This window comes from Falco punctatus (assembly GCF_963210335.1).
Source record: "Falco punctatus genome assembly, chromosome: 1".
NCBI lineage: Eukaryota > Metazoa > Chordata > Aves > Falconiformes > Falconidae > Falco > Falco punctatus.
Genome location: NC_137580.1, coordinates 7664724 through 7691831, shown reverse-complemented (window position 1 = coordinate 7691831; position 27108 = coordinate 7664724). Strand labels below are relative to the sequence as shown.

General features: G+C 41.2%; 2 protein-coding genes across 22 annotated transcripts in view; one reads left to right on the top strand and one right to left on the bottom strand.

The window, feature by feature from the left end:
* Positions 1–14581, top strand: part of SCLT1 (sodium channel and clathrin linker 1) — a 43301-nt gene extending 28720 nt beyond the window's left edge. Inside the window, exons 18-22 of one of the 6 annotated variants that reach the window (XM_080390149.1) lie at positions 795–991; positions 9926–10004; positions 11081–11176; positions 13368–13416; positions 13921–14581. In XM_080390149.1, the coding sequence (XP_080246275.1) occupies positions 795–991; positions 9926–10004; positions 11081–11176; positions 13368–13382 (387 nt within the window). In that variant the 3' untranslated portion in view covers positions 13383–13416; positions 13921–14581. Of the gene's footprint in view, positions 1–794; positions 992–2343; positions 2392–9925; positions 10005–10788; positions 10962–11080; positions 11189–11967 lie in introns of those variants that run through there. The other 5 variants (XR_013928589.1, XR_013928590.1, XM_080390147.1 and 2 more) reach the window with 5 other exon arrangements.
* A 4030-nt stretch (positions 14582–18611) lies between these two features.
* JADE1 (jade family PHD finger 1) overlaps positions 18612–27108 on the bottom strand; it is a 47190-nt gene continuing 38693 nt past the window's right edge. For all 16 annotated transcript variants that reach the window (XM_080389979.1, XM_080389984.1, XM_080389980.1 and 13 more), the window contains 3 exons: positions 24258–24794; positions 21904–22021; positions 18612–21000 (listed from right to left, as the gene is read on the bottom strand). In XM_080389979.1, the coding sequence (XP_080246105.1) occupies positions 20102–21000; positions 21904–22021; positions 24258–24794 (1554 nt within the window). In that variant the 3' untranslated portion in view covers positions 18612–20101. The remainder of the gene's footprint in view (positions 21001–21903; positions 22022–24257; positions 24795–27108) is intronic.

Genomic DNA, 27108 nt, shown 5'->3' with positions numbered 1-27108 from the left:
CAGACTGCAAGTGAGATAATGAATTAATAGTAACCTCAACAGACTCATGGTACCTTTGGCTTCTGGAAGGAGTAGCAGCTTTGATCCTTCATGTGTTTTCTGGTACTTTCCCCTCTGCTTTTAACTCCAGAAGTGTAAAGATGTTGAAAAGGGATCTAAGAATCTGCAGCAATGCAGAGGACTTCAGTGAGCAGTTTAGCAAGTTATGAATGGGGACCATCTCAAATAAGGTTTCCACTTTGCACCACAAGATAAAGGAAGCAGTCAAATTAAACAGGAAATCTTGTTCCAACTCCAGAACCCTTTGGTCAAATGTAGTTTGCAAACAAAGGATCAGAGTCTTGTAACAGATAGGCAGCAGTTATAAAGCATATACCAGATCTTTGTCTTTCTCATTTTTAATCAGACAGGCTTCCATTATAGTCACAGATAAGATTTATTGCTTGCTTTCATTTTCCTCTGATGTACAAAAGGGTTTAGGTGCAGTTAAGAAACTCCTAACACATTTAACCAGATGAAAAAGAAAGAATGTGTTTCTGTGGAGAAAACACAAGGGAGAAGGATAAAGATTATTTACAAAAATAAGCATACACAGCTCATTATCCTTTATTGTCAGTTGTACTATTTGCTTAAATTGGCTTTGGGAACATGCATCTCTTTGAGCATATAATTACAAGTTTAATTATTGTATGTAACATGCTTTCAACAAATGTTTATAAATTTATCTCGTGTTGAGTTAAAAAAAGAACTAAAAAGTGAGAGACCTGATTGTACCAAATGTGTATGTTTTCTAGATAAGCACAATGGAGCATGAGCATGCTGTGAAAGAACGTGGATATGAAGCTCGACTTAAGGAAATGGAAGACACGAGTCAAAAGTCTACTGCTGAACTCAGACGTCTGTTAGTAGCTCAGCAAAAAGCAACAAATCGGTGGAAAGAAGAAACAAAAAATCTTACTGAAACTACAGAAGCCAGGATCAGTAAGCTAAAGTAAGTCCAGTTTTGTTCCTCTTCTGGAAGCCGTTACAGTTTTAGTTGTTCTTTGGTGTATGGCAGTAGACCCGTGGTGGAAAAGCATGGAGAACAAACCATCCAGACTAGATGATGTGCTTCCAGCAAAACAAGAAGGAATGCTCCAAAGAGAACTTTTGATGCTGTTCATGAAGTTAGCGCTGAAGTAAAAATTTCACCTCTTGTTAATATGTGTGAATTTTGTAATGACAGAAAATAAATGGATTCTATTATTTTTAAATTTTTTCTTCAAAGATACACCATGCTCAATTTAGAGAACTTTATCTTCGGATTATGAAAATTCTGGATAATGAAAATGAAAAGTTTATAGCTATTCAGAACAGTCACCATAAAATCAGTTGTGCAGTGAGTCTCCAGACTTGTAAAATAAGCTAGAAAAAAACCTGCTGGGATGCACATCTAATGTTCTGTTCTGAGCAGCTACTGTCATAAATGAGGATTCAAATGAGTTGTGTGATTCCCCTAAGCAAAAATATGATATAAACTTTACTTTTCTCTTAATTCATATAGGTGTCCAGGTAACTAGTGGATACTTGTATTCTCGGCACAGAATATAAGAATATTTTCAGTTGTGAAAGGGCATCTCACACTACAGACACAGGTATAGATTACATACCAGTCCTACCTGTGGTGCCTGTGAGTCTGTATACACACAGACATCAACAGGTTTAGAGAAGACAGTGACATTATTGGAAATGAGTGGGTAGAGAAGGTACAGATTGGTACACAGTAACTTCTAAACTAGGAAGCCTGATTTCATAAGCATCATCTCTTTAAAATGGTGAGGTAAGAATATAACAGCGCATATTTTAGGAAGTGCATTCAGTGGTTTTTAGAAGAAAACTGAGCTGCACACCCTGAATTTAATTTAAGAAATTTGACATGACCCTTCAGGTTGGTCCCTTAAAGCATGAGGATGCACTCATGTATAGTTCTTTGCTTAGACTGATTTTAGAAGTTGCTTACTATCATGTTAACAAGGAAGCAAAGGCTTTACCCTACTAAAATTGGAAACCTGTGAATTCTAGCTTTTATTTCCTTTGGAGTAATCTTTGGATTTTTCTTGTTTTATTATTATAATGGTTTACATATTCTCAGCTCAAACTGTAAATATTTCCCATATTCTATGCAAGTTTTGGAGTTACAGTTTTCTAAGCATAGCTTGACATTTCTTAGTTGTCAGAATGCTAATAGCACGCATGGAATAAGAACCCAAGTTTCTAAACACGAGCAAGGAAAATAACTTCCTGAAAATGTTGCCTACAACAAACCTACCCTACCGCTACTCTAACTTGGTTTTCCATCCATAGAGCAGTATGTGGATTTGACCTCCAGTGAACTTCGCAAATAGCAGCCTGGTATGTAGCAGTGCTTCCCTTTGAAACTAGTTTCATTCCTCTTTAAAGTGAAATCATGTCTATCATGACTAGTTGTATCTATTGTTTGTCCAAATAGAGGAATGCTCTGAGTTCCATCCTGCTTGGAAGACAAGAATGATTGATAAAACATGAAGTACTACTAGCAGCTTCACTGATCTGCTTTTCATTTTTTCAAGTGCTCCTTTTCTGAGTGTTTAGAACGCTCCGAACGCTATAAGTAGTAGCATTGGGTTGTTACCTGTGATAACTGGATTGGTTTAAATTTTTCAGATAGTTCGAAATCATACTAAATCCAATTAGAGATAACATTTTCGCCCATTTTTCTAGAAAAACAAGTCCTACGTAATCACTTTGGTAATTTCTACCTCTCCAAAGTGAACCGTTTGGGGGTTTTTACCTTATCTGTCCAGATATAGGCTGGCTTTATTTTGCCTTAAAATATACTGCATTTTGCAAAGATAACTAAACAGTTCTTTAAAAAGGGAAAATGTCTCTTTCAGAAGTCATTGCAGTGTTGAGTACGTCTGCAATACACTGAGGGCCATGCTTATTCACTGACAGTTCTAGTGGTATAGCTTCACTGTATGTAATTAGCTGGATCTTACCAATACTTTTTTGGCATCTTTCATAAGTGCAGTAACTAGAGAAGAAAAATATTTTGTAGTGTTTCATGCTAAGCTAAATTTTAGCTGCTACACTTGCAGTTTATTTTCTGTAGATGAAACTACAAAAACTCTCACATCTAGGTTCATAACTAGATCCTGAATGCAGTTCAGCATCTTCCAATTAAAGGGGAAGAGTTGCAGACTTCCAAAACAATTAAAGTTGTCTGTGAAACAGCTGCCTTCCTTCTTAAAGCTTTGATGTTAAGTGTTACTATAGCAGACCAAAAGCTTTAGACCTTATTTGTCTGCAGCAAAATGCTGACATAGAAAATATAACAGACATGAGAGGAAGTCTGCTTTGTGAATTTGCGTGAAAAATAGGTAGTAAATTTGTGAAAATGACCTTTTATCTGAGAGCCTGCCTATGTGGCATCATCTGGAAAACTTTGCAATAATGTAACATCCTGTATCAGTGAGCAGAATAGAAAAAATGATCATTGTGTATTAAAAAATGTAAGTCTACACTGAGTCCAAATGATTCTCTCTGACTTCAGTAGATATTTTGGTGCACGTCTAAAAGCAAAGTCAGTTAATTTTTAAGGTGATTTTGTAGGTGATGCTTTTACATACTATACAAGCTAGAAGCGGAATTTTTTTATCAAAACATTTGCTCTGCCTAACAAGGAAGCTGGCAATAGAAGCAAGTGTGTTCGCTGCTAGGAGGTTGTAATTTAAACTGACATAAGGAATTTCATAATTAAATCTGTGCAGTGACGCTCTGATATTACAGTGACAAGTGGCTATAACAGAACCTGTAAGTATTATCTAGAAAATTCAAAAGTAGCTTATTTTTCACGTTATATGCATTGCGGATACCTAGCTATATAGCGTAGAATGCAGTTGGTATGAAAATCAGCTCCTGAGTTACTCAGTAGTAGTTACTCAATGCTAAGTCTTTACTTACGTAATAAATGATTAATTATCATATTCATTTTAATCTTATCACAATAACATTTTGAGTAAGTATTTTGAGTGCAAGTACAGAACGGCAAATCACTTCTTTCTTTGTTGAGAACAACAATAAAGTTGCTGATTATTTAAAAAGCAAATTAGTTTTGCAGCAAATGCATTTATCGTGGAAATACCAGCAAGACCACTAAATAACAGAGTGGTAGTGGGTAAGCAGGATCTATTGAATTAAAGGCACCGTTTGAAATTCTTCTTGGGGCTAATGCAGGACAGGGTATCACCAAGCCTTATAGTGAGGTCCAAGTGAAAGGCTGATGTTCACCCAGCTTTTCTATATACATACTTCTTCAAATTTATGTGGGTTTGGGAGGGTTAGTTAAGCTGTGAGCTTGTAAGGAAAGCTTATATCTTCCTTAGACACTTGGTCTTGTCTTGACGGGGCAGCAAGGCTATGAACTTAGATGAAGATACCAACATATCTTTTTGGGATTTAAATAAAGAGCTCTCCAAGTTCATCATGGTTATTTAGTATATTTTGAGGACAGTCTGAGACATTCCTTGGCCCTTCAAGAAATTACTGTTTGATGTATCGGATTCACGTAAACACACGAGCAAATACAGAGATTGTGTTGGTGATGTAGCAGAATTACAGTTTTTAATAAGAATTATTACTCTTACGGCATAGTAATGTGCTTCATAAGTGAATGTTTTTCAGTAAGTTACAAACTTCCTAACAAAGTCGTATCCATGTATACTGGGGAGGTAGTTTACATAAAAGCATTTCATACTGCATTTCACCAGAGGTTTGCTGTTAGCTCTCAAAAGCTTTGACTCAGTGTCCCATTTGTGAGTGTAGGTGTTTCCCATTCCTTTGCCTTGAATTCATGACCTGTTGCTGGTTTTCAGTTCTATCCTCATTACTTTCATTTTCCATGTGAAAGTGTCTGAAACATTTTCGCTTCTTTACTAACTTCCCAGCAGCAGCTGCTAACTTTTCCATATTCTGTGCTGCTCATTTGTCATCTTTTCAGTCTGCAGAGTTTTGTTTGTGAGTTGTAATCCATATGCATCAAGGAAGCATTCAATAAATAACTTCTAAGAAATGAAGCAGCATCAGTGAACGTTAGGTGATTTTTAATTTTTAAAAAATTTAGAAGGAAAAGTGGATTTTGCAACCTTGTAACAGTAGAGCAGAGTGGTGATTTTTTAAATAATATGAGAATCTAGTAGATCAGGGAAAAACTTGTAGATAAAGATGTTGATAAATAAGTGGATACTTTCAGGCTTCACTGAAAATTATTCTTTGCTTTCTTGGGTATTTGGGTCTGAGTACAAGTCAAACTTGTAATTGTTGCCTATAAAACAGAACCTGGAATTAAAAAATAGTTCTGAAACAGTACACAATGCATTGAATACTTGTGGATTAAATTCCACCACTTCCTTCATAAAAATACATTACAGATTTCATTTATGAGAAGAGTTTTCTTCTTTTAAGGACCTTAAGATGCTGTACACTTTTAGAAGGATTTATTGGTAATAGACCTCACCTGCGCCTTGCAAGAGGGCAAGGAGCCAGTTTTGCTTCAATATACTTGTGCCAAAAGTCAGTCTTGAAGGTAACCAAGAAGGTCAGTGCTTTCTTGCAACATAGGTCATCATTCCAAATGAAAACATTGCTGTTGGCAACGTGACTAACAACTCATGACTAGTGTTTATTCTCTTTATTCCTGCAAAATATCTAGTCTGGCAGTCAGTGAAACGAAGCTGTTCTGACTTTTGATTGCATCAATTTTAGATGAACTTTGAGTTCTAGTGACATTTACTGAAGTGAACTTAGAGAGCAAATATTTGCAACTGTAAAATAGTTTGTAAATGAATGATTACTTTTAAAGGTTGTACAAAAGTGGCGTAGCACTTATATTTCTTTAAAGATGAGTTGTCCCAAGACTTTTCTGTTGAATTTAGTTTGTTTCTTTCTCTAAGAATGTGTATATAGGTAAAAACTTAATCTGTTTCTGTTTATAAGCACATACAAAAATTTTTCACCTCCAGATAAGTTTAGGGGAATTTTATCTTTTAAGTTAAGGTGAATTTAATGCTTCTTAAAGACCTGTACAGGGTTTGTCTGGGATGGAGTTAATTTTCTTTATAGCAGCCTGTATGGTGCTGTGATTTAGAACCATGACCGAAATAGTGTTGACAACACGGCAGCGTTTTAGCTGTTGCTGAACAGTGCTGATGCGGTGTCAAGGCCGCCTTTTCTTTCACTCTGCCACCCCAGCAAGTAGGCTGGCAGTAGGCAGAAAGCTGTGAGGGGACCCAAGCAGGACAGTTGTCCCCAGCTGACCAAAGGGATGTCCCGTGCCATATGATGGTGTGTTCATCAGTAAAACTGGGCAGAAGTTCTTCCAAAGTAGCTGTTGTTTGGAAACTGGCAGAGCATTGGTCTGCTGGTGATGAGTGATTGCTTTTGCATCAATTTTTTTGTTTTCCCTTTCACTTACTAAACTGTCTTTCTCTTGACCCATGGGCTTTTTTCACACCTGTACCCCTCTGCTTCCTCCCCTCTTTTCTGTGGAGAGCAGTGAGCAAGCAGCTGGGTGGGCGGCTTACCTGCCAGTTGGGTCAGTCCACCCCAGGACCAAAGGACTGATGTGGTTTTTGAGACATATTAACACTACCAGAGCACTGCTGACCTCTGACATGTCACTGCCTGCTGCAAACTGGCACCGGGTGTTAGCAAGCGGTGGCTTTTTACTAGTACAGATATTTGTACAGATTAATGATAGTTGAATTGGTTTCAACAGGCTTGCATTTTAACACTTGCATCTCTGGTAGGGTCTGAGATCAAGGCACCAATTCTGTTCTGACCAGGAATAATCAGTAGAATGAAGTGAACTTGTAAGAGGCAAATAATAAAAGGTAATACTAATACATAGTATGAGCAAATAGGTAAATTAATAATCTTACCTATCTGCCACTATTGTCTAGTAGTAGGATATAACTTGTGGATGGAAAAAAAAATATTTGTTGTAACATAAACCCATTATATTTGAACCAATATACTAAATGGCTTCATTTTTTTTAATATTTGCTTAAATTAGAATGGTCAGTACTTACAAAAAGGGAATCCTCGCCATATTGTTTTTAAATTGAAATACTTTGCTTAGCTTAAGTCATCTGATCGCAGCTGTTTTGGGTGTCTTTGTTCGAGTTTCTGCTTCTGAAACATTTCTGTGTCATAATTAGAGTCCCTGACTCATCGGTAGCCATGTGTGGTTTTTGGAATTCTCAGTTTTACCTTTTCTATAACTGAAAAGAATCTGCCTCTGAAGAATGACCTTTTTTGGTGCCTGTGTATGAAGCGTTGCCAGGACTGCCTTCTCCTTCTCCCTACATCCTGTACAGTCCCTTGAGTGAACTGCACAGCATCTTGAGATGAAGGAGTTTCCTCCATTTCTACAACATTATTCTTGGCTGCACTTCTGTAATGTTTGGCAGCCATAGCTGCTTATTTTAAGATGTTCATTAAAGAAAAAAAATTAACAGGATGAGAGACAGCTGCAGGTACTGGCAGTATACAAAATTCATAATTACTAAGAGTAACTGAAGCATATTATAGTATAATTCAACCGAAAAAACAGCTGGCACGTGCTGTATTTGTCATATGAGAGCTTTGCAGAACGTACTTGCTACAGCTGGTGGATTTATCACCCGTCTGCCAAACCACTAAAAGCTCACCTTTTGTTTCCTACTCACTTAACAAAGACAATATGGAGTAGGGATTGATTTGATTATTCAGCATTTGGGGTTACTGCTCAATTTTAGTATTACAGTTTCATAATATGTGTTTGAGGGAGGGTTAACAACCAGAATGAATCAACTATCTAGCTCAATAGCCATCACGTTTCCTTAGGCTTACAAAGTTAAACTGTTTTCTTTAAACACACACTCGGTGTGATCTAATTATAAAAATAATTTCTTGATATACAGCAGTATATGAGCATGTAAACTCTGTTTATGGCCCGTGCTGCTAAGAATGCAAATTCCGCGCCTCAGTACAAGTATAGGAGACAGATTGTTTTCAGTAACTAAGAATTTTTATTTTAAAAAGTTAATCTATTCGGATAGTTTTCTAAGATGATGTAACGATAAAGATGGTTTGTCAGAATTTAAGAATTTCCTTATTTTCAAAGCCTCTTTTACTAGCACAGTTGAACATAAACAGCGTACACATTCTAAGGAGTAGCGTTTGAATAGTTTTTTAGAGTTTATTTTGAAAAGGTATGTATGAAAAGATACAACAGGAATTGTATAACATTTTGTGGTTTGCTAATAAAACAGTTTATAAAACCTGAAATTCCAAAAAACCAGCTGTTTTTTAGGGCTCTTGTATTGAAAAGGCTTTATCTTGAAGCACCTTGGTTACAGAGGATAAATTGCAGTAACAGTGGTATTAACCTACTATCTTGATCCTGCAATTTTAATCCATCTTGAATTCTTAATGTTATATAAAAATATTCACACGGTAACACAGGTATAACCTGTATGTAGTTTTAACTATTTAACATTGTTCAAATATCTGCCTGTGTACTCTCATTTTGACAGCAGCTAGTCAAAAGACGTTGAACTGTTTTTATGATACCTACCTGGGATTGGTTAAGGGGGTTGGTTGGGAGCAAGGCAGTGGGAAGTACCAGCCAGGTGTACTCGCAACCTTCTGTTAACCTCATGTATTTCAAGTGCCATATAGCAGTTTTCAGTCAAACCTTTATGAAATAATATGTTTAAAAGTTTCTAAGAGTAAATTACTGTTGAGAACTAAATGCCATCGTTAAAACAGCAGAGGCTTTTAAAGATGAAGATTGGAGGTTAAAGTCTCTCATACCTTACCTCCACTCCCCCAGCAAGAACAAAGGCTTTAGCTTCCATTACAGCACCTGTAGTTTCAGCTATAGGCAGAGCGCCTAAAGGTTAGGTATCGGCTTTCTGAGCATTGTCCGTGTGCTACGTATTCACAAAGGTGACTGCATTTCAGCATGCTTTCCACTTGGGAAAGGAAGGTAAGGTGAGAATAGATTTGAAAATTCCTCACAAATAGGTTTGAAATTCAGCGTAGAAGGTGAAACTGGTGGCAAGAATCTTGATCACGCCATTTTTTGTGATGTCTGTGGCTAGTGGAGTAGAGACTGGTCAAAAGTTAGAGCAGCTCATTTAGTTTTGCATCTTCCTCTGGCTAAAATTAGCAAAGTTCAGAGATTTTCCCATCTTTGGTCATCCCTCTTCTTCGGTGGCTTGTGATGACAGGAGGCAAGAACTGTTTCCTTTGAGCACCAACTCAACGATGCCTACCAAAACCCATATATCTTTTGTCTTCAGTGCCGTACAAATTCAGGATCACTGTTCACATATTTGGTATAAAAGTAAAAAGACCACCTTGAAGACGGTGGCATTTTCCTTTTCTTCATGAAGTGTTACATTGTTCGGCTCACAAGTATAGAATGATTTGGGTTTAGGTACTTAAAAGTGCCTTCAGAAATGTCCACATTGAAGTCTGGTTATGGGACACTAATTAGAATGTTAATCTAAATATTGAATGCACTGTGCAAATGCAGCTTATATTTATAGCATACTCAATAATGTGCCTGCAAAACAAGAGTCAATAAACAAAAAAACTCCTCTGTAAGATGTCAGATGCTCTTGACAAAGTCCTGTTGGTTCAAACAAATACATCTCATTCCTTTGCCATTATAGTTATGAATATACATCATGAAGAAGTGCTGCCTGTGTAGTGCTTTTGAAATAAATGTTTTAAGAGCCACACCGTAATTAAAAACACACCATAAGCCCCTACAATGCAAGACAGTACCTATGAAGTTATATTCTGATAACTGACGTACTACTGTGTGTTAATCAGCATCTTTTCTTCTGATTAATAGAAGTGAGCTGAGTCAACAAAAACTTCGTAGCCAGGAGCTCATTTCTCAGCTGGAAATGGCAAAGGACAAGGTAACTGAGGTAAGATAATGACTGATATGACAACTATTTTCAGTTACAACCCGATGCACGTATAGTAGGATCTCAAGAGAAACCTATTTGGATGAGTTATGTTGCCAGTCTAGGAAAAAATGGAGGATTTTTGACAGTCATAACTGGACAACTTCACTGTTTCTGCTGAGTGCCACATTCAAATGGCAGGAAGACAAATGAACTTTACTCTGAAATTACAAGAAAATGTAAAGGAGAGATAATCTTTCAAGGTTACTAATTAGCAATTCTAGACGATTCAGGAAATCTTTTTGAAGTCGCTTACGGCTGTGTATGCATGCATACCTCTAAAAAGGAGGCGGCATTGCATTATGGATAATGTAGCACATGCAGAGGTAGCAAATTCTCAGCATACATGTGTAGAGTAGAATTGACACTGTATGTACATATATGCATATAGATAAAAGCATTATCCATTAAAGGTTAAGGGCAGGGTTGTTTTGGAATGTGCATTGCTCAATAATTAATGGCCACTTTGGAAAACAGCTATCCTGTCAGCCTCATAAATCTGGGATAACGTGCAGTTCTGTTTAGGATAAGTCCTTCTGTGTTGTTTTTTGTAGTGCTGTATTATTTAGAGGAGAAGAACGGGACTGATGTGAGAATAGATTTCCATAAGTAAAGGATAGTTAAGAAAGACTTTATACAGGCCCTTTGATGAACAGAAAGGATCGGTAGCAAGTTTATCATCTCATTTGTACCCTATAGTATATTCTTTTTCCCGTTCACTATAGCTAAAACATTTACATTGTAGGATTGTGTGAATTAAATTACCTGGATTAAAATGTTAGCTTTTGTGCTTCCCTGAAGATGGTGAAATGAGTTAAAACTTCCTCTGCAGATTACTCTGATTGGAAAAGTCATATGATGTCATATTTGAGCTGGAAATTCTCTATAATGTATCAGCAGTATGTCTTCGGTCTTATTGTAAGTGGTAAACTGTTCCACTTCTTAAGTTCCTCTTGGTTTAAGCCTTTTTTTGCTAAGTATGTATGGATCCAGTAAAAAGAAATATGCATTTGTAATGAGGTATTTCATTTACACAGGATGAAAAATTAATGATGGAATATCGAGAATACATCAACAGACTTCAAAGAAGACTGAGCCAGGCAGAGCAGAGGGCAGCTACAGCATCTCAAAAGGTACAAAACTAATAATAAACATGCTATCTAAGCACATTTTAAAAAATCCCATTGAACATTACAAAAATACTCACTTTGTATCGTTCCTGAGGCAGAGGTGATCATTTATGTCCATTATTACTAATATGATTTTAAAAACAAGCTTGTATTTTGGATGCATTATCACAGAACTGATGCATATTCAGTTGAATGCTACCTTCTGACAGGACACTTAAGTGACATAGATTTGTTTATGGAATCAAATGGGATGCAAATTCAACTTGTTGGGTTCAAAACATGTAAATGAAGGTGTATGATTGTTTCCATCTTTAGAACTGGCAGCAAGTTAACAAAGAGGGGAAAAAAACCTCCTTAAATAACAGCAGCTCCTGTTTACAAACACAAAGTAGGCTTTTTTGGCATTGGTGTAACCTACTGGGGCAGTCACAAACAATGGCTTCACGTGATAAAAGAGCAAATGTTCTGCTGATTCCTATCTCTTGGGGAGTCTGTTTTAAAACAAAGCATGTCTTGAGTTGATGGCTAGAGAACTGCCTTTATAAAAATTGCTAGGCAGCATAGCTGTTTGGTGGGAATTCTGTGGGGTTTTTCAGCCAAATAAGTTCCCTGGTCTAACTCATTGCATGGCTGCACGAAGAGCATGGGGAAATGGTGTGAAGTGGTTGCAGGACAGAACTGATAGTGTCGACCTGTTTAGTGTCGATCAGATTGCAGCCTTGAGTACCTTCTGCCATGTCATGTGAACTTCCAAAGTTGTTAACTTCTTGTCTGTCCATCTGCATTTTCATTAGCAGTCTCCAGTAGCTGCTGCCCCAGGGACTGCCGCGGTACACCCACGGCGGTTATTGTGGGTGGCGTGTAACAGACACAATAAATCCTGCAGTGTCAGAAATACTGAAAATGGTGCGGGCAGAACAGGCCATGGGAGGAGGGAAGGAAGGGATGCTGTATGCATCCCGCTGCCACAGGGAGCATGCCCAGTACAGGCTTCAGCGGTGCCCGGGACTTCAGACAGGGTGTGTCTATTAGAGCCATTTATATGCCTAAGGCCTCCTTGTGCGCTGTTACCACTTAACGAGCCGAATCCTTGCTGCCTGCTTTTGCCAGTTCTCTTACAACTCAGCCCCAGCTTTGAGCAGTACTATTCAGTATGTCTAGAAATGAGGGATCTTAGCAGGAGAGGTTTCCTTCTTTTCAGAGAGAGAAACTTTGGGCTTTAATTATCTAAACCCCATGCTACCTGCAGTTCTGTATTTTCTCTGCTGGACAGTAGGTGTGGGATTTTTTCCATCCAAGTATTCTTTTTTCCATACTATTCAACCTATACATCTTGAAGCAAACCCCATGGAAGGTTTATACGCTGGGTTCATTTGTTTGCCAAGCAAATTTGTAACTCAAGTTGGTCTTTCTGCCTCCTAATTTTTCACGGTGATTTAGGAAACCCATTTGCAGATTACAGCTTTTTAATGTGGGTGATCCTATGTGAGTTGCAGGGAGGAAGTGTTCGGTTGATCTAAATTGTCCGATTAGGACAAATGGCGTTTTTTTTCCCCACCAGCAGTGAATGAAGGGGCATAGCTCCCAAGCTATCATAACGTAAGCTGTGTTTCCTGGCTGTAAATGCTGTCATGACAGGGCCTACCCAAGCTGGTGAAGATTTGCTCTGAAAGAGTGATTTTTTTTACTTTGTTTGTTTGTTTACCTCCTGTTTGTTATGCAGATCTGTTCAGCTCCAATAGTTCTGAGGTGCTGTCTTCCCTTAAAAACATGGTCTCACAGTCTTTCAAGGGAGTAAATTCCTGGCCTCGGTGCCCAAGTAGAAAGAGGTCTTGCTCTTCCTGTAAACACTGATAATTAACTGTTCCTCACCAGTCTCCCTCTGAAAGGTAACAAAGAGATTTGATAGATGTTCAGCAGCTAAACTGCTGTCCGGGTCTCACTGCCAGTCTTCAGGGCCACCTTGCCCTCTCCAGGCTTGGCACAGGTTCCTGCTGCCAGCTGCCAGGCATGGCTTTGCTGTAGTCACTTCAGAAATTCTGTCCTGAGCCCCTTCCTCCTCCTCCCCACCACATTAAAAAGCCGTACCGGCACTGTTCCCGCTGAAGGCTGGAAAAAGAGGTCTCCAGGAGTACTGCTACAAGAATGTCTGCTCTTCTGAGTCCGAAGGAACAAAGTGTTTATTCCTTTCTAGGTCTCAGAAGACTGAATGTGCACGAGTGTGCTTCCTCAGATTCAGAGCGGTAATTCTTCTCTGTATTCTGAATCTGTCGGCTGTGGGCTACTTTCTGACTTACCTGTGTATTCCCGTTACATCATCCATCTTACTTGTAAAATTAAGTCCAGTATAGGCTAGAGCTGGACTACTAGGAAGTTTAGAAATTACATTTTTGTTGTGGTTAGTTCAATGACTACAAATCTTAGCTTACTATTAAATAACAGTAATTCAGTAAGAAACATAAAAAAATACAGGACATTTGCACAGGTTTAAAATGTGTGTTCTAGTAGATGTCTTTAAAGCGTACCCCTGCTACCTAATCTTTCATCAATCTTGAATTCTTTCGGATCTGAGATAAGACAAAAGCAGTAGCCATCTACAGCGTGCATTGTCAATTCAGTTTACCTCAGATTCCCGCTTTCTGTGCTTCTTCCCTCCCCTTCATGACCCCTTCCACACTGAAGTTCTATTGATACTTTGATCTGACAAACAATTACATAAGAAACGATCTGCTCGGTTTTAATTACAGCTCAGCCTAGTAACTACACAGAAGAAAAAAAACACTTCCCTGAAGGATGTGGAAGACACTTAAACGCGTCTTGTTCACTCACACCATGCTGGAGTTAAGATGATCGCTGGAGAAACTTCGTATTGGAGCACTGAAGTCAAACGCATAGCAAGGCTTGTAAAACTTAAAACATTTTTTGGTCTACTCAGGTAAGAAAGGAAGCGGATGAAGATACTGTATCTGTATGCATAGTAAAGATTGGAAGACGACTACAAAATGTTGTCGTTAAAGTCCTTTAATGTAGCAGATGAAACAATCCGATACAGTGCTGTGGCATGTTGATCTTTTTTGGTCTAAGAAACACCAGCTCCAACTATGACAAGACTGTGTACAGGGAATAGGTACTGTTATATTGAAATTCATGAGCAGCTTTGCTCGCACACAGTCGATGCCTCTAATTTTTCTTTGTAGTACAGGAACTTGGAAACATTTTGAAGATCTTTTATGAATTGTAGTAAGACACTAATTGCGTGATGAATGTCAAATAGTTGCTGGTTTCATGGTAGGTGTTACAGCCGCAAAATGCCTCCATTGCCTTCCAGTTTTAAGAACTCTGTTCAGTTTGTTCTGTTGTCCCTGGGGAACAGTTAATAAATAAAATGCTGCCACGGCTATTGATACAGCTCGTTTGTAAGGACCACAGTCTTTCTTCAGTTGTGCTTTTTCTTCCTAATTACTATTTCACAATTCTTCCTTGCTTTTCTGTTATCTGCTGTCTCGGTTTGTGTGTGGCTGGGAACTTCTCTATTTCCATTTGCACAAAGCTGGTGAGGTCACCCAGCTTTCGTGCATTTGAAGCAGTGTGTTTGAATTCTACAGGTGCCAGTATGTGGGAATCCTCTTGCGTACGTGTTTTTCTTTGATAGTTCAGACACCTCATATATATCATTCTAAAACTAGAGCCGAACTGTTTTCCTCTTTCAGCGTATATGATAAACATTTGACAGTTGTTAACTGATTCTGAAGTGCTCCTGTCTTGGACTTAAGTGACGTTATTTCTTGTGCTTCCTCTGAAACGTGAGGAGTGTAATTCTGGTTTGTAACTTCAGTTGATGGATGCTTACCCAGCGCTTGATGAAAACTGCTGCTTTGGACTAACCAGCCCGTACGTCTGTCGTGGTGGACCTTCACCGTATGCATTTCAGAGGACAGACCTGGGCTGATCACCACGTGCAAGTAAGAGTTCGTGCTGCCTCCTGAAAACCTGGCTGTTCCAGTAGAGCCTGCAGGATGGATGCAACCTCAAGAAAAACTTCTGCCTAGTGCACAGGAAGTTACTATTTCCTACAGTTGTACACACTTCCTCACCAGTGCCTTCTCACTTTGATACGTTCCTGTATCCGTTGCAATCTCTAATTTTGCTGAAAGACTTCAAAGGCTTTTTCAAAGCAACACGGATACATTGCCCAGAAGCTCCAGACCTCTGTTGGGGTGAGGTTTTTTATCAATCAACCAGGTGTATGGTACAGAGGGAGGGAGGTACCAAGCATCTTGGTGTCATTTGCCTAACGCACATGAGATAATGACAGCCCAGCTGGAAGGTTTTGTGTGAGCTGTTCCTCCCGCTCACTCCTTAAACAGGCTTTGGCTGAGAAGGGCGGGTAACTGCAAGTTTTTGAGCAACAGTTATTTGTGTATTTGCTCCTTGAGGCACAGAAGGGCACCTGCTTGGTTCCCTTTTGATTAGGGATGGATTAGTTTCAGCTTGTGGTGTAGCTTTTGTATAATGGTTACTTGCCATTATGCAAGATGAACTGCAATGATGCCACAAGCACCCAATAGTGAAGGGGCAGCACAGCGATTATGGCAGGTCCCACAGGAAAGAAAAAATTTCCCTCCTGTCTGCCTAATCCTCCTGAGCAGCTGAAAACTGACCAGACACCTCTGACCCCCCAAATGGAATGTGGTCAAGTTAAGCTCCTCATCCTGCCACCACTTCCCTTCATCCCTTCCCTCCTTGGCATCTAGAGGAGGCTGCTGGCACGTTGCTCGCAGGGTGGACTTTCTGAGCAAAGGCACTTGCTGAGGCAGTTAAAATTCAGGGGCTTGCTGGTTAGCCAAGGTTTGCTCTTTCCCTCGTACTAGACTGTTCCATGGCACCGAGCAGCAGGCTTTTCAGTCATCTGTCTTGGTTGCTTTATGTTTGTTTCTAGCGGTATTTCCTGTCAGTCTTCTCTGGAAGGGCTTTTGTTCCCCCTCCCTTCCTTTCCTGCCCCAACACCGGGTTTTTGAGTGTTTCAGAGATTCCCTAGTGTGACAGTAATGCTTCCCATTGAGTAAAACTTTGTTCTTTACCGTGTTACTTAGGAAGGGATTCTAGGTGAATTAGTCACTTCCATCCAACGGGTAAGACAAACCAACTAAGCAGGTACCGCAAGTTTATGTTGGGTCATCCCCCGAGCCCTGTACCTTCTGGCACAGGCCCGATCCCGAAAGCTCGCTCTCTGCATACAAGAAACTTTTTCCCAGTCTAGCGAAGTGGCGAGCAGGCTGTCCTCAGCTCCAGCCCAGTCTGACTCGGGTAACCCCAGCAGCACAGCGCTCTGCAGAAGGCTGCTGGCAGCAAATCTATAAAGAAGCTGCACGAACATCTTTCAGACTTTTATCCACCCCCTGAGCAGCTCACACTAGTACCTCTTAGGAGAGGGCCGTCCTTTCATCTTCACTCTTTGCATTACGCTTGAGGAGTGCTGCTCACAGTTGCTGCTCACAGTTGCCCACAACGGGAATGCATGTGATGCAAATCCAGGTGTGGGCAGCACTGTGTACCCACGGCTGTTTTTCAAGATGTACTGCTGGGCATTCGCCTTCACAGCCTTGTTCTCCTCTTGCTCCGCTCCAAGTCCCTTCCGTGCTTCTGCAGCTGGAGTTTGGAGGAAGCAAGAGCCAAGGACATGCTGCGCTCTTAAAGCCTTGTCTCCTAGAGATGCTGCTGTAGCAGCAATGTTCCCTGCCAGCATTGCTTGACTACAGGCAGTTCACAGTGTGACACACACGCGGCATACTTATCCTGAAGGTTTACAGGTAAGAAACCTCGTGTTCCTCTTCCAGTGGAACATGTATGAGGATTATGGACTTTGGAAGGGCATCATTTCTCAAGAAATACCAACTAACTGAGGTAAGCAACATCTTGCTGAAGATCTCGAGGGAAACAGCATACAATTTTCTGTTGATGGGACAGGGACAGCTGTCAGTAACATGACCCTATACTATTCCTAAAAAAAAACCCCAAACAAAAAACCTCTTTCTCTTGCAGCCACAGTCTGCATTTCGGTACCTGTAATAATCCCAATCAAATGCTTATTTTAACCATGACAATTCAGATCCTCGCAGCGAAGTTCCTATGTAAAAACCCAAACAAAATAACTATTGCAAATGCTAAAACACCGCTGGCAAGGATACTGCAAAAATGTACAGCATTTATTCACATACAGACAAAAAGGCACAATTCTACTGAATATTTTAACAAAAAATACAGCTGTCTTCAACTAGGTCTTTATAAATACTTCAAAAAAGGGAGAAAATAAATACAGGATTGGGCCATGTAATATAAAATATTCATCTCTACATATACTTTTTATTTCTATCTGTTTCTCTTCATGCACCTTTTTTAATTAATTTCAGCTGAATGGACACCAAAGCTAGGCACATTGTGAAAAATCTTCTGTACAAGGTTTTACAAATGTAATGACAATTTTTTTCAAATTTCTGAAATTAAGATTTATACACAACATGTATAACCCTTCATTTAGATTTGTGTGAGTTCATAACCTAACAAATGGCATTCCAGGCAACTTTACAGAAGTTCAACTAGCCTACAGTTTGACAGAACACACCAACCATAGTCAAAGATCTCTTGGTCAGCCTGCACAAGGAAAGGGAACGCTTAAAAACAGGAATTCAGCAAATGGTTCTAGCCCAATAAAATCCAGGGGTGAGTTCGTATTGTCACTGCTGTACTTCCACCACCTCTTCTGCTGAGCGCTAAGCATGGGAGACAAAACTAACCTACAGAGCTGGTCACACGGCGGCCCTCTACAGCTTTTTTTTTGGTTTTGGTTCAACTTCACTAGAAATCCTAGAAAGCTTATTAACCTAAACGTCGGGGAGCAAAACAGGTAAGGCATTAATTCTGCACAACGTTAGCATTCGTAATAGTGCAAATTAACAAGGTACCTCTTTCAAACTGGCGTGAGGTTAAATCTTTACTTGGAATCAAAATTTAGATTATTCCATCTATGGCTTGACAAACAATTCCCTATATGGTCGTGAGCTTCTTTCTTACAGAAACAACAGCACCTGTCTGGAAAACGTTGCTGTACATCGTTAGGTTTCGCATTTACATTTTGTCTGTCTGTTGTCTGATCAAGTAAGTACTCTTCTTTAAACACATCCCAAGAGTGACTACCTAACTTCAGATTCACCGGTGCCCTGTTTGACTTTCACTTAAGTAACAAAGTTAATCTAAGTCTTAACTTCTTGGCACCAGCAATGGTTATTTTAAAAGCACACTATCTTACACAGAATTCCCCTTCCTCCAATGGTTAAAAGACTTCCGAGTTTTAAAACAAACGATAAGGATGCATTCTGTTGAAATTTTTAATTAAGAGGTAACTTGCATAGCAAGACAGGGCATTAATAGTATTTTAAAAAAAAAATTTTTTTGATTGAATCCTCTGGAAGACTTACTCTGGAAGAGTTACGGCAGAGTTCTACTGGGATTTTCAGTGTTGCCTGCTCAAGAGGCGAAGGTCTAACGGTAAGAAGTGAGTGGATGTGATAATGGCAGGCCAGGAGTAAAGGGCAGGGGGGAAGGGGATCTTTATGCCTGTCTTGCTTTAACACATTGCTGCTTCAACTTTTTCACCAGTACAAACATACCTGGCTTACATCTATGCAGAATTCCAAAATTTACAGGCTCCTAACACTCCACTGTTATCTGTGCACTCTACTTGGTACAAAACAGTATCCTAATGTTATCTGTTAATATTATTGCTCAGAGCTTACTAGTTATTGCCATTTGCGATTATTTAAAAAAAAAGTACACAATCAGAATATGAGTTCCCTCTTCCATCAAATCTAGTCCAGAATAGAATGAAATATTTTTTCTTCATTTGACTGTAAAGAGCTAATCACAATTTATTGCCTTTCCATTTTATTCTATTTAAAAATATATATTCATGTCCATTGTAAAGCAACCCTTTAGTGTCATAAGCCTGGCTTTCCCAATACCTACCATTAGTGCATCTGTGGTGGGCTTCAGGAAATCCTACCGACTAGTGCCTTAGAAAGATATTTTTTTTTCATGAATTGTCATCATCCTGCGAGAGGCAGGTGCCTGACTGAAGGTGACGGGTTACTCCACGGGGTGCGGTACGCTGCCCCCTTGCTCAGCACTGAGCCCCTCGAGAGCATCCTCGGTGCTCGGGCCGAGTCACCTTTTCGAGCTGTTGCACTGTCGGGCAGCTGCAGCCCTGACCCGTCCCTTCCTCCTTCTCCAGTACAACACCATGGTTCGATCCGGTCATCTCGTAGGTGTATGTACATGTAAACTCCGGAGCTTATGGAGGGGTTTGAGCTGCCACCTGCGCTCAAATTGAATGCAACAGAAAACATTCTGCAAAGGGAAAGGCCTATCACCACCCAAGGAAAGTGACCATTTGTCATGGGATTTAGCAGTGCACTGTGGTTAAACAACCATCTTCGATTCATTACACGCTAGTTAAATTAAGAGCTTGTGCTTTTCCAGAAGGCAGGGGAAGGGAGTAAAATTTTCAGTGCTTTTTAGCTAGAAGGGATGAATGCAGCCTACTTCGCCCTACCCACCCTAGCCCCTTCTGAAAGGTTTTTGTGAGTGAGTTCATCACAAATCCTGTTTAAGTAGCGATGTCATTTTTCTCACTTAGGAAAGCTGCAAATAAAGGAGATTCAGACCTCTCACAGAATTGGGGAGGGGGCAAAAAAACCCAACTTTTAAGTGCATGTAAACATGTTTACACAGCTCAGGAATAACGGGTTATCGATTTGTCAGTCTATAAGCCATGTCTAAGAACTCTTCTCTCACACCAATAAATAATGTGGAGCTGGCTTGTAGGCAGTGACTCTACTGACCACGGTGCCGACACCGTGTCCCTGTGTCCAGTCAGGATGCCAGGATGCTTCTCCTAATAATGTCCGTCCTTCTGCTGATGGTGCTGCTTGGACTGAGCCTCTGCTGCCTGCACTTTTTTTCAGCCACTTCAGTCTCTGAGTCGCTCATTTCGGCATCGGGGATGTACCCATCATTCTCGCTGTCAGGCTTTAGCTTGCTTTTCGCCCTGTCCTTCGGTGAAACTCTGCCCATGCCCAGGTAGGGGTAGCTGGAGTTCTGGCGGCAGGGCTCCTCCGGGCTCTCGCCCTGCTGTTGCCTCTCCCCCTTCTTTGGAATTCGGAATCCGCCCCAGTTTTTCACTGGGCTCGTGGGCGTCGTAGGCACTTTAACTACTGTCTGATTAGAGTTTACTTTGACAAGACCCCCGTTGCATTTAGGCACTATATCCCTCCGCGTGCCAGGTGCCGACCTACCACTGGAGTTCACAGCCCTTTTATTTTCCGATTGCCTCTGAGAGAGTTCTGTGGGTCTCAGTGGTTTGTAGTTGTGTTTAGAAGTCTTTTCTTTTAGCTCTGCCTTGATCACCTCACACTGCGGACGATTGTCTCTTCTTTTTCGGTGCTCTGGTATAACTATGCCATTTTTCTGCTGTGCTGATACAATCCGTGTTTCTGCAAAGGTCTTGTCAAAATTTAAAAAGCCACCCGGAGCTGTACCGCCTTCCCTTTGGCTGGGCTGCCTCAGCATGGATTTGCTGTCACTCCCAGAGCTGTTTCTTACTCTGTCTCTCTTGTGTGGTTTTTTCAAAGAATGGGATAGAGACGTGCCCATTTGTTTCCTGAAGAACGCAGAATGCCATTTCAAATCCTCTATCTTGGGAGCATTGGGGCCCAAAGATGGACTATTGAACAACACCGTGTTTTCCATCGAGGAGAAGGAGGAAGGCACACCTAAACGTAAACAGACTAAGTTAAAGTCAAGCAACTCCATGTCTCGTAAATAGCACTTTTGAATGCACCCGTTTTAACTCTGTTCCTCATGCCTGACGTTCTTCGGCATAAACGGGTATGTGGTTGCCTATCCAGCCCCTTTACATCACGACTATGCGGTTACGTCTTGGTTTCACAAGGGCCTGCCGGTGTAGCTGACTTCCCTGCGGCCGTGCTGCACCTAATTACACTTGTAGCAGACACAAATCCTAGCAATAGTATATCCACTCAGAGGCTCCTCAGAGAGGAGAGGAAAAAAGCAACCAGCAAGTGGACCCCATTGATTCTGTCTGACATACGGTTTATTCGTTACTGAATACCTTAGGGATGATCTAGTTAATGCAGTTAACTTTGAAGGTATTCATCTTTCTGAGAAAGACTACTTTCAATGAGACCAGGCAGAAATAAACATGTTCCTTTAAAAGCAGAGCGCTGCCTTTTTATAATTCATTTCTTTAAACTGCCGTCTATGATGCACAGCAGCACACACTGAACACTAATGCAGCGGCACTAATAAACCACAGACTTACCAGGTACCATATGGCACCTGAACGTTAAGTCATGGTCTCTCTGTCGTAAGGAGTCACTACAGAATCGCACCAGAAAGGCTCTGAAGCAGCAAGCCCCTCGGCGCCCCCCCGACAGGAACACTTACCAGTTTCTATAGCCATGTGCCCACCATTAGAGCTAGGCACAGCCTCAGTTTTTTTCTTCCTATCTGCTGACGCATGGTGGACTACACAAGATTTTAATGAGAATAAATGAGGTCCTGTTTGTCCTTCAAAATTAGTCATTGGCCTGTTACCAAACCTTTCAGTGCCTGTGCCTGTGGTCTTACGTGAAAAAGAGAACGCTGAAGCATACCTGAAACTCTTTCTTGTTCCAACTGCTTTGCGTAGACATTAAATATCTGTTCTTGAACTTTGCAAACAGATCTCTTGATTTTTTCCCTTCGGGTCACCATGTAAGTGAGATTACGCACCTAGAAGACATCAAGTCGATGAGTTTTGCAGGCAGTTGCGTTTCTCTGATGTTGTCAATCTGTGCTTTGAATTCATTCTGTTTAAGTACTACACACCATTTACACAAGTTAGTAACGTATTTAAATTTAGCCTTCTTCAAAACACTTCTTAGAAAAGTCTTAAATAGCACTTAATTGACAGATTCATCCATCAAATCTGGGAGGGCCACACCACAGAAGTAACTTCTATAAACACCTGAATTATGCATATATATCAATATAGATTTCTACAGGAAGTCTAGAGAAATGCTGGAAATGCTTAAATATTCTCAGTATTACATAGCCTGGCATCATTTGCTTCTCCCTGTTTGAGACACAACATAAAATTATACTTAATAGCATAAAGACGTGGAGAGCTTATTCAACAGTAGCAGCCCTTCTGCTGACCCTGCCATCGCAGTACGACTGAAATGAAGGCAGGCCAGGCTGCTCGTGCCGGAGCGCAAGGGAGGTGGCAACAGTAACAGAATTATCAGTTTCACTATCTCAGTGCTTTTTAGAAGAAAACTACATTTCTGTGTTTAAAATGTGACCGTCTAATCTGGCCAGCTGTGTACGTTTCACAGCACGGCTCTCCCAGGGCTCCAAGTTACCTCCTTCCCAGAGGAGGGAAGCTGCTGAGCACTGTATGTGGGTGTTTCCAAGGCCGCTCTGGGTACAGCACGGCTGCACGCAGCGCGGTGCCCTGTGCACTACAACCTTGTCAGCTGCTCTCGCAACCATTAAGGAGGAGACATTTAACAAGCCTGGGTTTGCTCCTCTATTTAAAGCTTCCAGTCCCAGGACAGCCAGTCCTTTCCAGTAGCGTCGTTGCTCTGTGGATTTGGATTAGAAGGGATTTGTGTAGGTGGCACCCCTTCTGATCCAGTCTGCGTCATGTCCACAGAAGTATCTGTTTCATTAGGTGACCCGGATGATGATTTCAACATCTGTTTCTAGATGAATGACACTGTCACTAACGTCTTTCATCATCAAGTCTACCTGACTTTACCTTGAAGAGGAGAAAAAAAAAAACACCAACACTTGGGGCCCCGTTTCTTTTTTTCTTTCCCCTTCAAGTTAGCTTGGATGTACAACCAGTGGGAACAATGGAGTAGTAAAATATTGAAAATACTACATGGATGAAGTGTCCTGTTTTGACATCACACTTAAAAATGGAAAGGATACATAATGCATAATTTAAGTTCCAGAGAACACAGTGTCAAACTCAACTTATTTAGCTGATCAGAGAGAAGATTAAAAAGTCTTGTGCACATGGAGCAGAAACAGAAGATACCAGGTAACCCAGGTAGGTGTCTCATTGGGCTGGAAGTTGAAATTAGAAAAAAAACTGCCAAAGAAAAACTGCAACAATTCAGTAGAAAAGTAGTTAGCCATCAGGATCCTTTACCAGGGATGCAGCAGATGCACGAACACCCACTGTCCTGATGCAAAGACCAGACAGCATTCTGCAAGAAGGGCCCTAGTTCACCACCAGGTGAGGCTGAGGTAGGACCTACTGAGCTGGGTTCTGCACAAGGCCTACACGAGCCATATGCTGTATGGACATGAAAAACTGAAAAATAACTTCAGTACTCCTTCTGGCTCTAGCGTATTGTAAACTCTACTAGTTAACCCCAAAACCACCAAAAAGGAAGGAATTCAGGTTGTTACAGGACTGGACATACTTGAGATAAAACACCAAACTAAGCGTACCGAACTGTTCTTTTAAAAACTCAAAACCTAATTGAGCGGACTATCGTCTGCCTCCCAAGCCTACTACACAGAATCAATGAAAAACGGATCTGCTGGAAATCAAGGTCAGTTTCATAATCTTTTCCTTCTTGTGCACCAGATAAAAGGAGCGGAGCAAGCCCTTAACGGCTAAAAAAGCTCCAGCTGGGGGTTGCAGTACAGTCCACGGCCATCAGCATTAATCAGTAAAGAAAGCGTAAGTGGAAACACAGCAATCCAGTTCTAAGGAGATGGGATACTGCAAGCCAGGACCTGCTGGCCCCGTGAACTAACCCTCTATCTGAAAAGGGTAATCGGTGTGCTCTGCAGAAATTTGGTGTTAATGGTCTTTTCTGACAACACAACTTTGATTTAAGACCCAGCATGGAGCGCCCGCATGCCAGGGCAGGAACAGAGCCCTGCTCGGAGACGCAGCTAACGAAGGCCAGCACGCTAACGAAGCACAGGCAGTGCAGTGGCTTACCCGCTCTAGATCCTGCCGGAGGTGTGTGAAGAGCTGCAATCTTCTGAACAGAACATCCTGCTCCCGTTTAGCCAGATTGTCCTCTTCATCCTTCTTTGGGGTAATCAAAGGCTTATTGAAGTTGGCTTTTCTCTTCAGCTTCCAGTACTGGTAAAGGAATTCCACTGGCTCCTCAGGCAGCCGCAGCGCTTTAGCCACTTCCAGAGACTCAACAAACGTGTAGAACTCATCCTCCAGCTGCTGGAGCTTCTGCTTGCGGAGGCTGACTCTGTGGGCCTCCTCCTGGTTTTGATCCATGCTGTGGAATGGGTCCATGTGGGCAGGAAGAGAGCTGCTCTGGATCCCAATCCCATTCCCGTTCTCCTGACCTGCACTTTCACTGAAAGTCTCATCATCGGCTTTCCTGGTGGAGCTGTGCTTGGGACAGTACGACTTAAATTTCACCTCATCGTTCTCTGCCAGTATGGTCTTCATCTCCAAGCCTCGGTCAAACGCACAGGTGACGTGAAAGGCTGTTCTGCAGTTCTTCACTGAACACTACAGAAATTAAATTAAATTTAATCAAATAAAAATTTCAGAAGCCACACTGCCTAAACCGATGCAGGCAGCCAGGACCGCTCTGGAAGAACAACCCTGTTGCTACGCTCTGCTCCAATGCCGCATGTACTCTCTTGCTCTCTCTTAATTAGCTTTACGATTTAGTGCTTTCAGGCCAGGCAACGATCAAGTGGCCCAGTGGGACAGGAGTGGTTAACCCCCTCCCTAGCCCAATCACGCTATTCCATAACCCGCAAATCCACTAGAGTACTTAAATCTGGTTCTTACCGTCACCAGAGCCACTCGTGTAAGGCAGTGCACGCAAAAGAAAACGTTCCCCCTTTGACTGTGCCAGCAGGAGAGAGGGGGAAAACATCTCGGTGGCCCCAGGCCAGCCTGATACTTTTAATTAAAAGTCCTTCCCAGCACCTGGACCCGTGCTACCTGAAAGGCCTCAGCCAAAGGGCATTTTTCTTTTCCCCTGTTATCCCCATTTCCTAATGTCAAATACTAAATCGCTGTCAATCACTGCTTCACTGACTACAGTCTTCGCTTCACCTGGGAGATGAGGAGAACAGGAAACTCAGTTTTGTGTCATTCTTCTTCCCTCCCAGTGAACCCGGCAGTCATGGAGTGATGGGCGCTCGTTCAGCTGATTTAGCACTTCATTTCTATTATATGTAACTTCCTCTTGCAAAATGCTGTCATAGCTATTGCCAGCCACAAACTGAAAGGTTTAAATATATATGTGTGTATCTGTCTATATACACACACACATACGTATGCGTTTGTATCAGCTCACGCCTCTGCCTCCAGTGAAAAGAATTTGAAGTGGAAATGAACATTAGTGCTATTAACTAGGAGGAAACAGAACTAGGCTTAACCCAAGTCATCTAACCTAAAACAGAAATGCACTGTGCTAGGATGTTTACGCAGAACTTCGTAAAAAAGCCAAGTCTCTTTCTCCCCTGGGTTTTCCTGCTCAGGTTGACTCAGCAGCCAGATGGCATATAAAGGTACAACCAAGTTTGAACTGCAGAAGTTTCAAATGAACATTCTTTTAATAACCCCAACATATAAATGGAATTAAAGAATACCAAAGCGTCTTTTGCCCTTTCCCCTCTTACTAACATACACAGCAAAAGCAGCCCAACTGGAACACCGAACAGTACAGAAGAGTACTTTAGCCGTGGTTTCCAAGCTGCTACCGTGTAGAAAAATTAGCTCTTAGCGTGGCTAATGTTTTATTGGGAGAAGAGGGGCAAGCATCGTCAGAAGGAAATCTGCTGAACCTGGGAGAATATGCAGTCTGGTTTTTCCCAGCTTGCTGCAGCTGCTCTCTGCCCAGACTGACACGCACTTCCAGCTGCCAGCTTTTCTAATTGCCGTGCACATCTCATAGCATCCCTGGAGGATCTCGATCTCTCAGCTCCTCCGGTTAATGCTACTTCCTTTCTATTTCAGTGGCTTTCTATAATGTTCTTCTCTGCTGTATAAAGTTTCACAAGACAAATCTAAGTATCTCCCACTGCTAGCTTTAATGACACCAAGATTTACACAACTCTTACAAAACGTCAAGCAAAACTGTCAATTTTTTTGTCTCTTCCCCCGTAATTTCAAGTGTAGAACTGTCTGAAGTGGCAGCCATCATGCCTGCATGTCATCCTGTGTCATTGCTAGAAGGGGAGAGGTGGTATCAGAATATGAAAGGACACACACACGCCCCTCCCCTGCACGCTAACACACATAAACAATCAAGTGTTCAAACTACAAGTTACCCCACTCAGAACGGGTCTGGAGAACGGACAAAACAGTTTGAACTACGTAAGAGCGGCCAAGAAGAAGGGGACAGCTCTGCAAGGAGGTATTACGGTTGCAAATTTATATGCTGTGGACAGATTTACCTTCTCTACTTAGCATTTACTATTTATACATTCCCTAAATGGAAGCGGACTGATAGGTTTCACTGGAACTACTGCTGCATTGCTGGTTTACAACTTTTTCTGGCAACCTCATCAAATGACTGGGAGCAGAGGGGAAGGAAGGAAACGGATAAAACCTCATTTCCAAGTAGTGTAGAACTTCAGCAATTTTTCTGTCTTAAAACTGGTCTTACCATCATGGATCCTGTAACATTAGACTAGCCACAAAACAGAAAGAGCTCTACTTCTTCAGACCCCTTATGAGACAGCAGTACCCTCCAACCTGTCTCAGGGAGCTTCCTGAGGATCATTTTGCTGAAGTATGTGAGGCACTGTCAGGGTGACGAGCATTACCACAATACTAAGCTACATTTTATTGTCTTTTTCTGCAC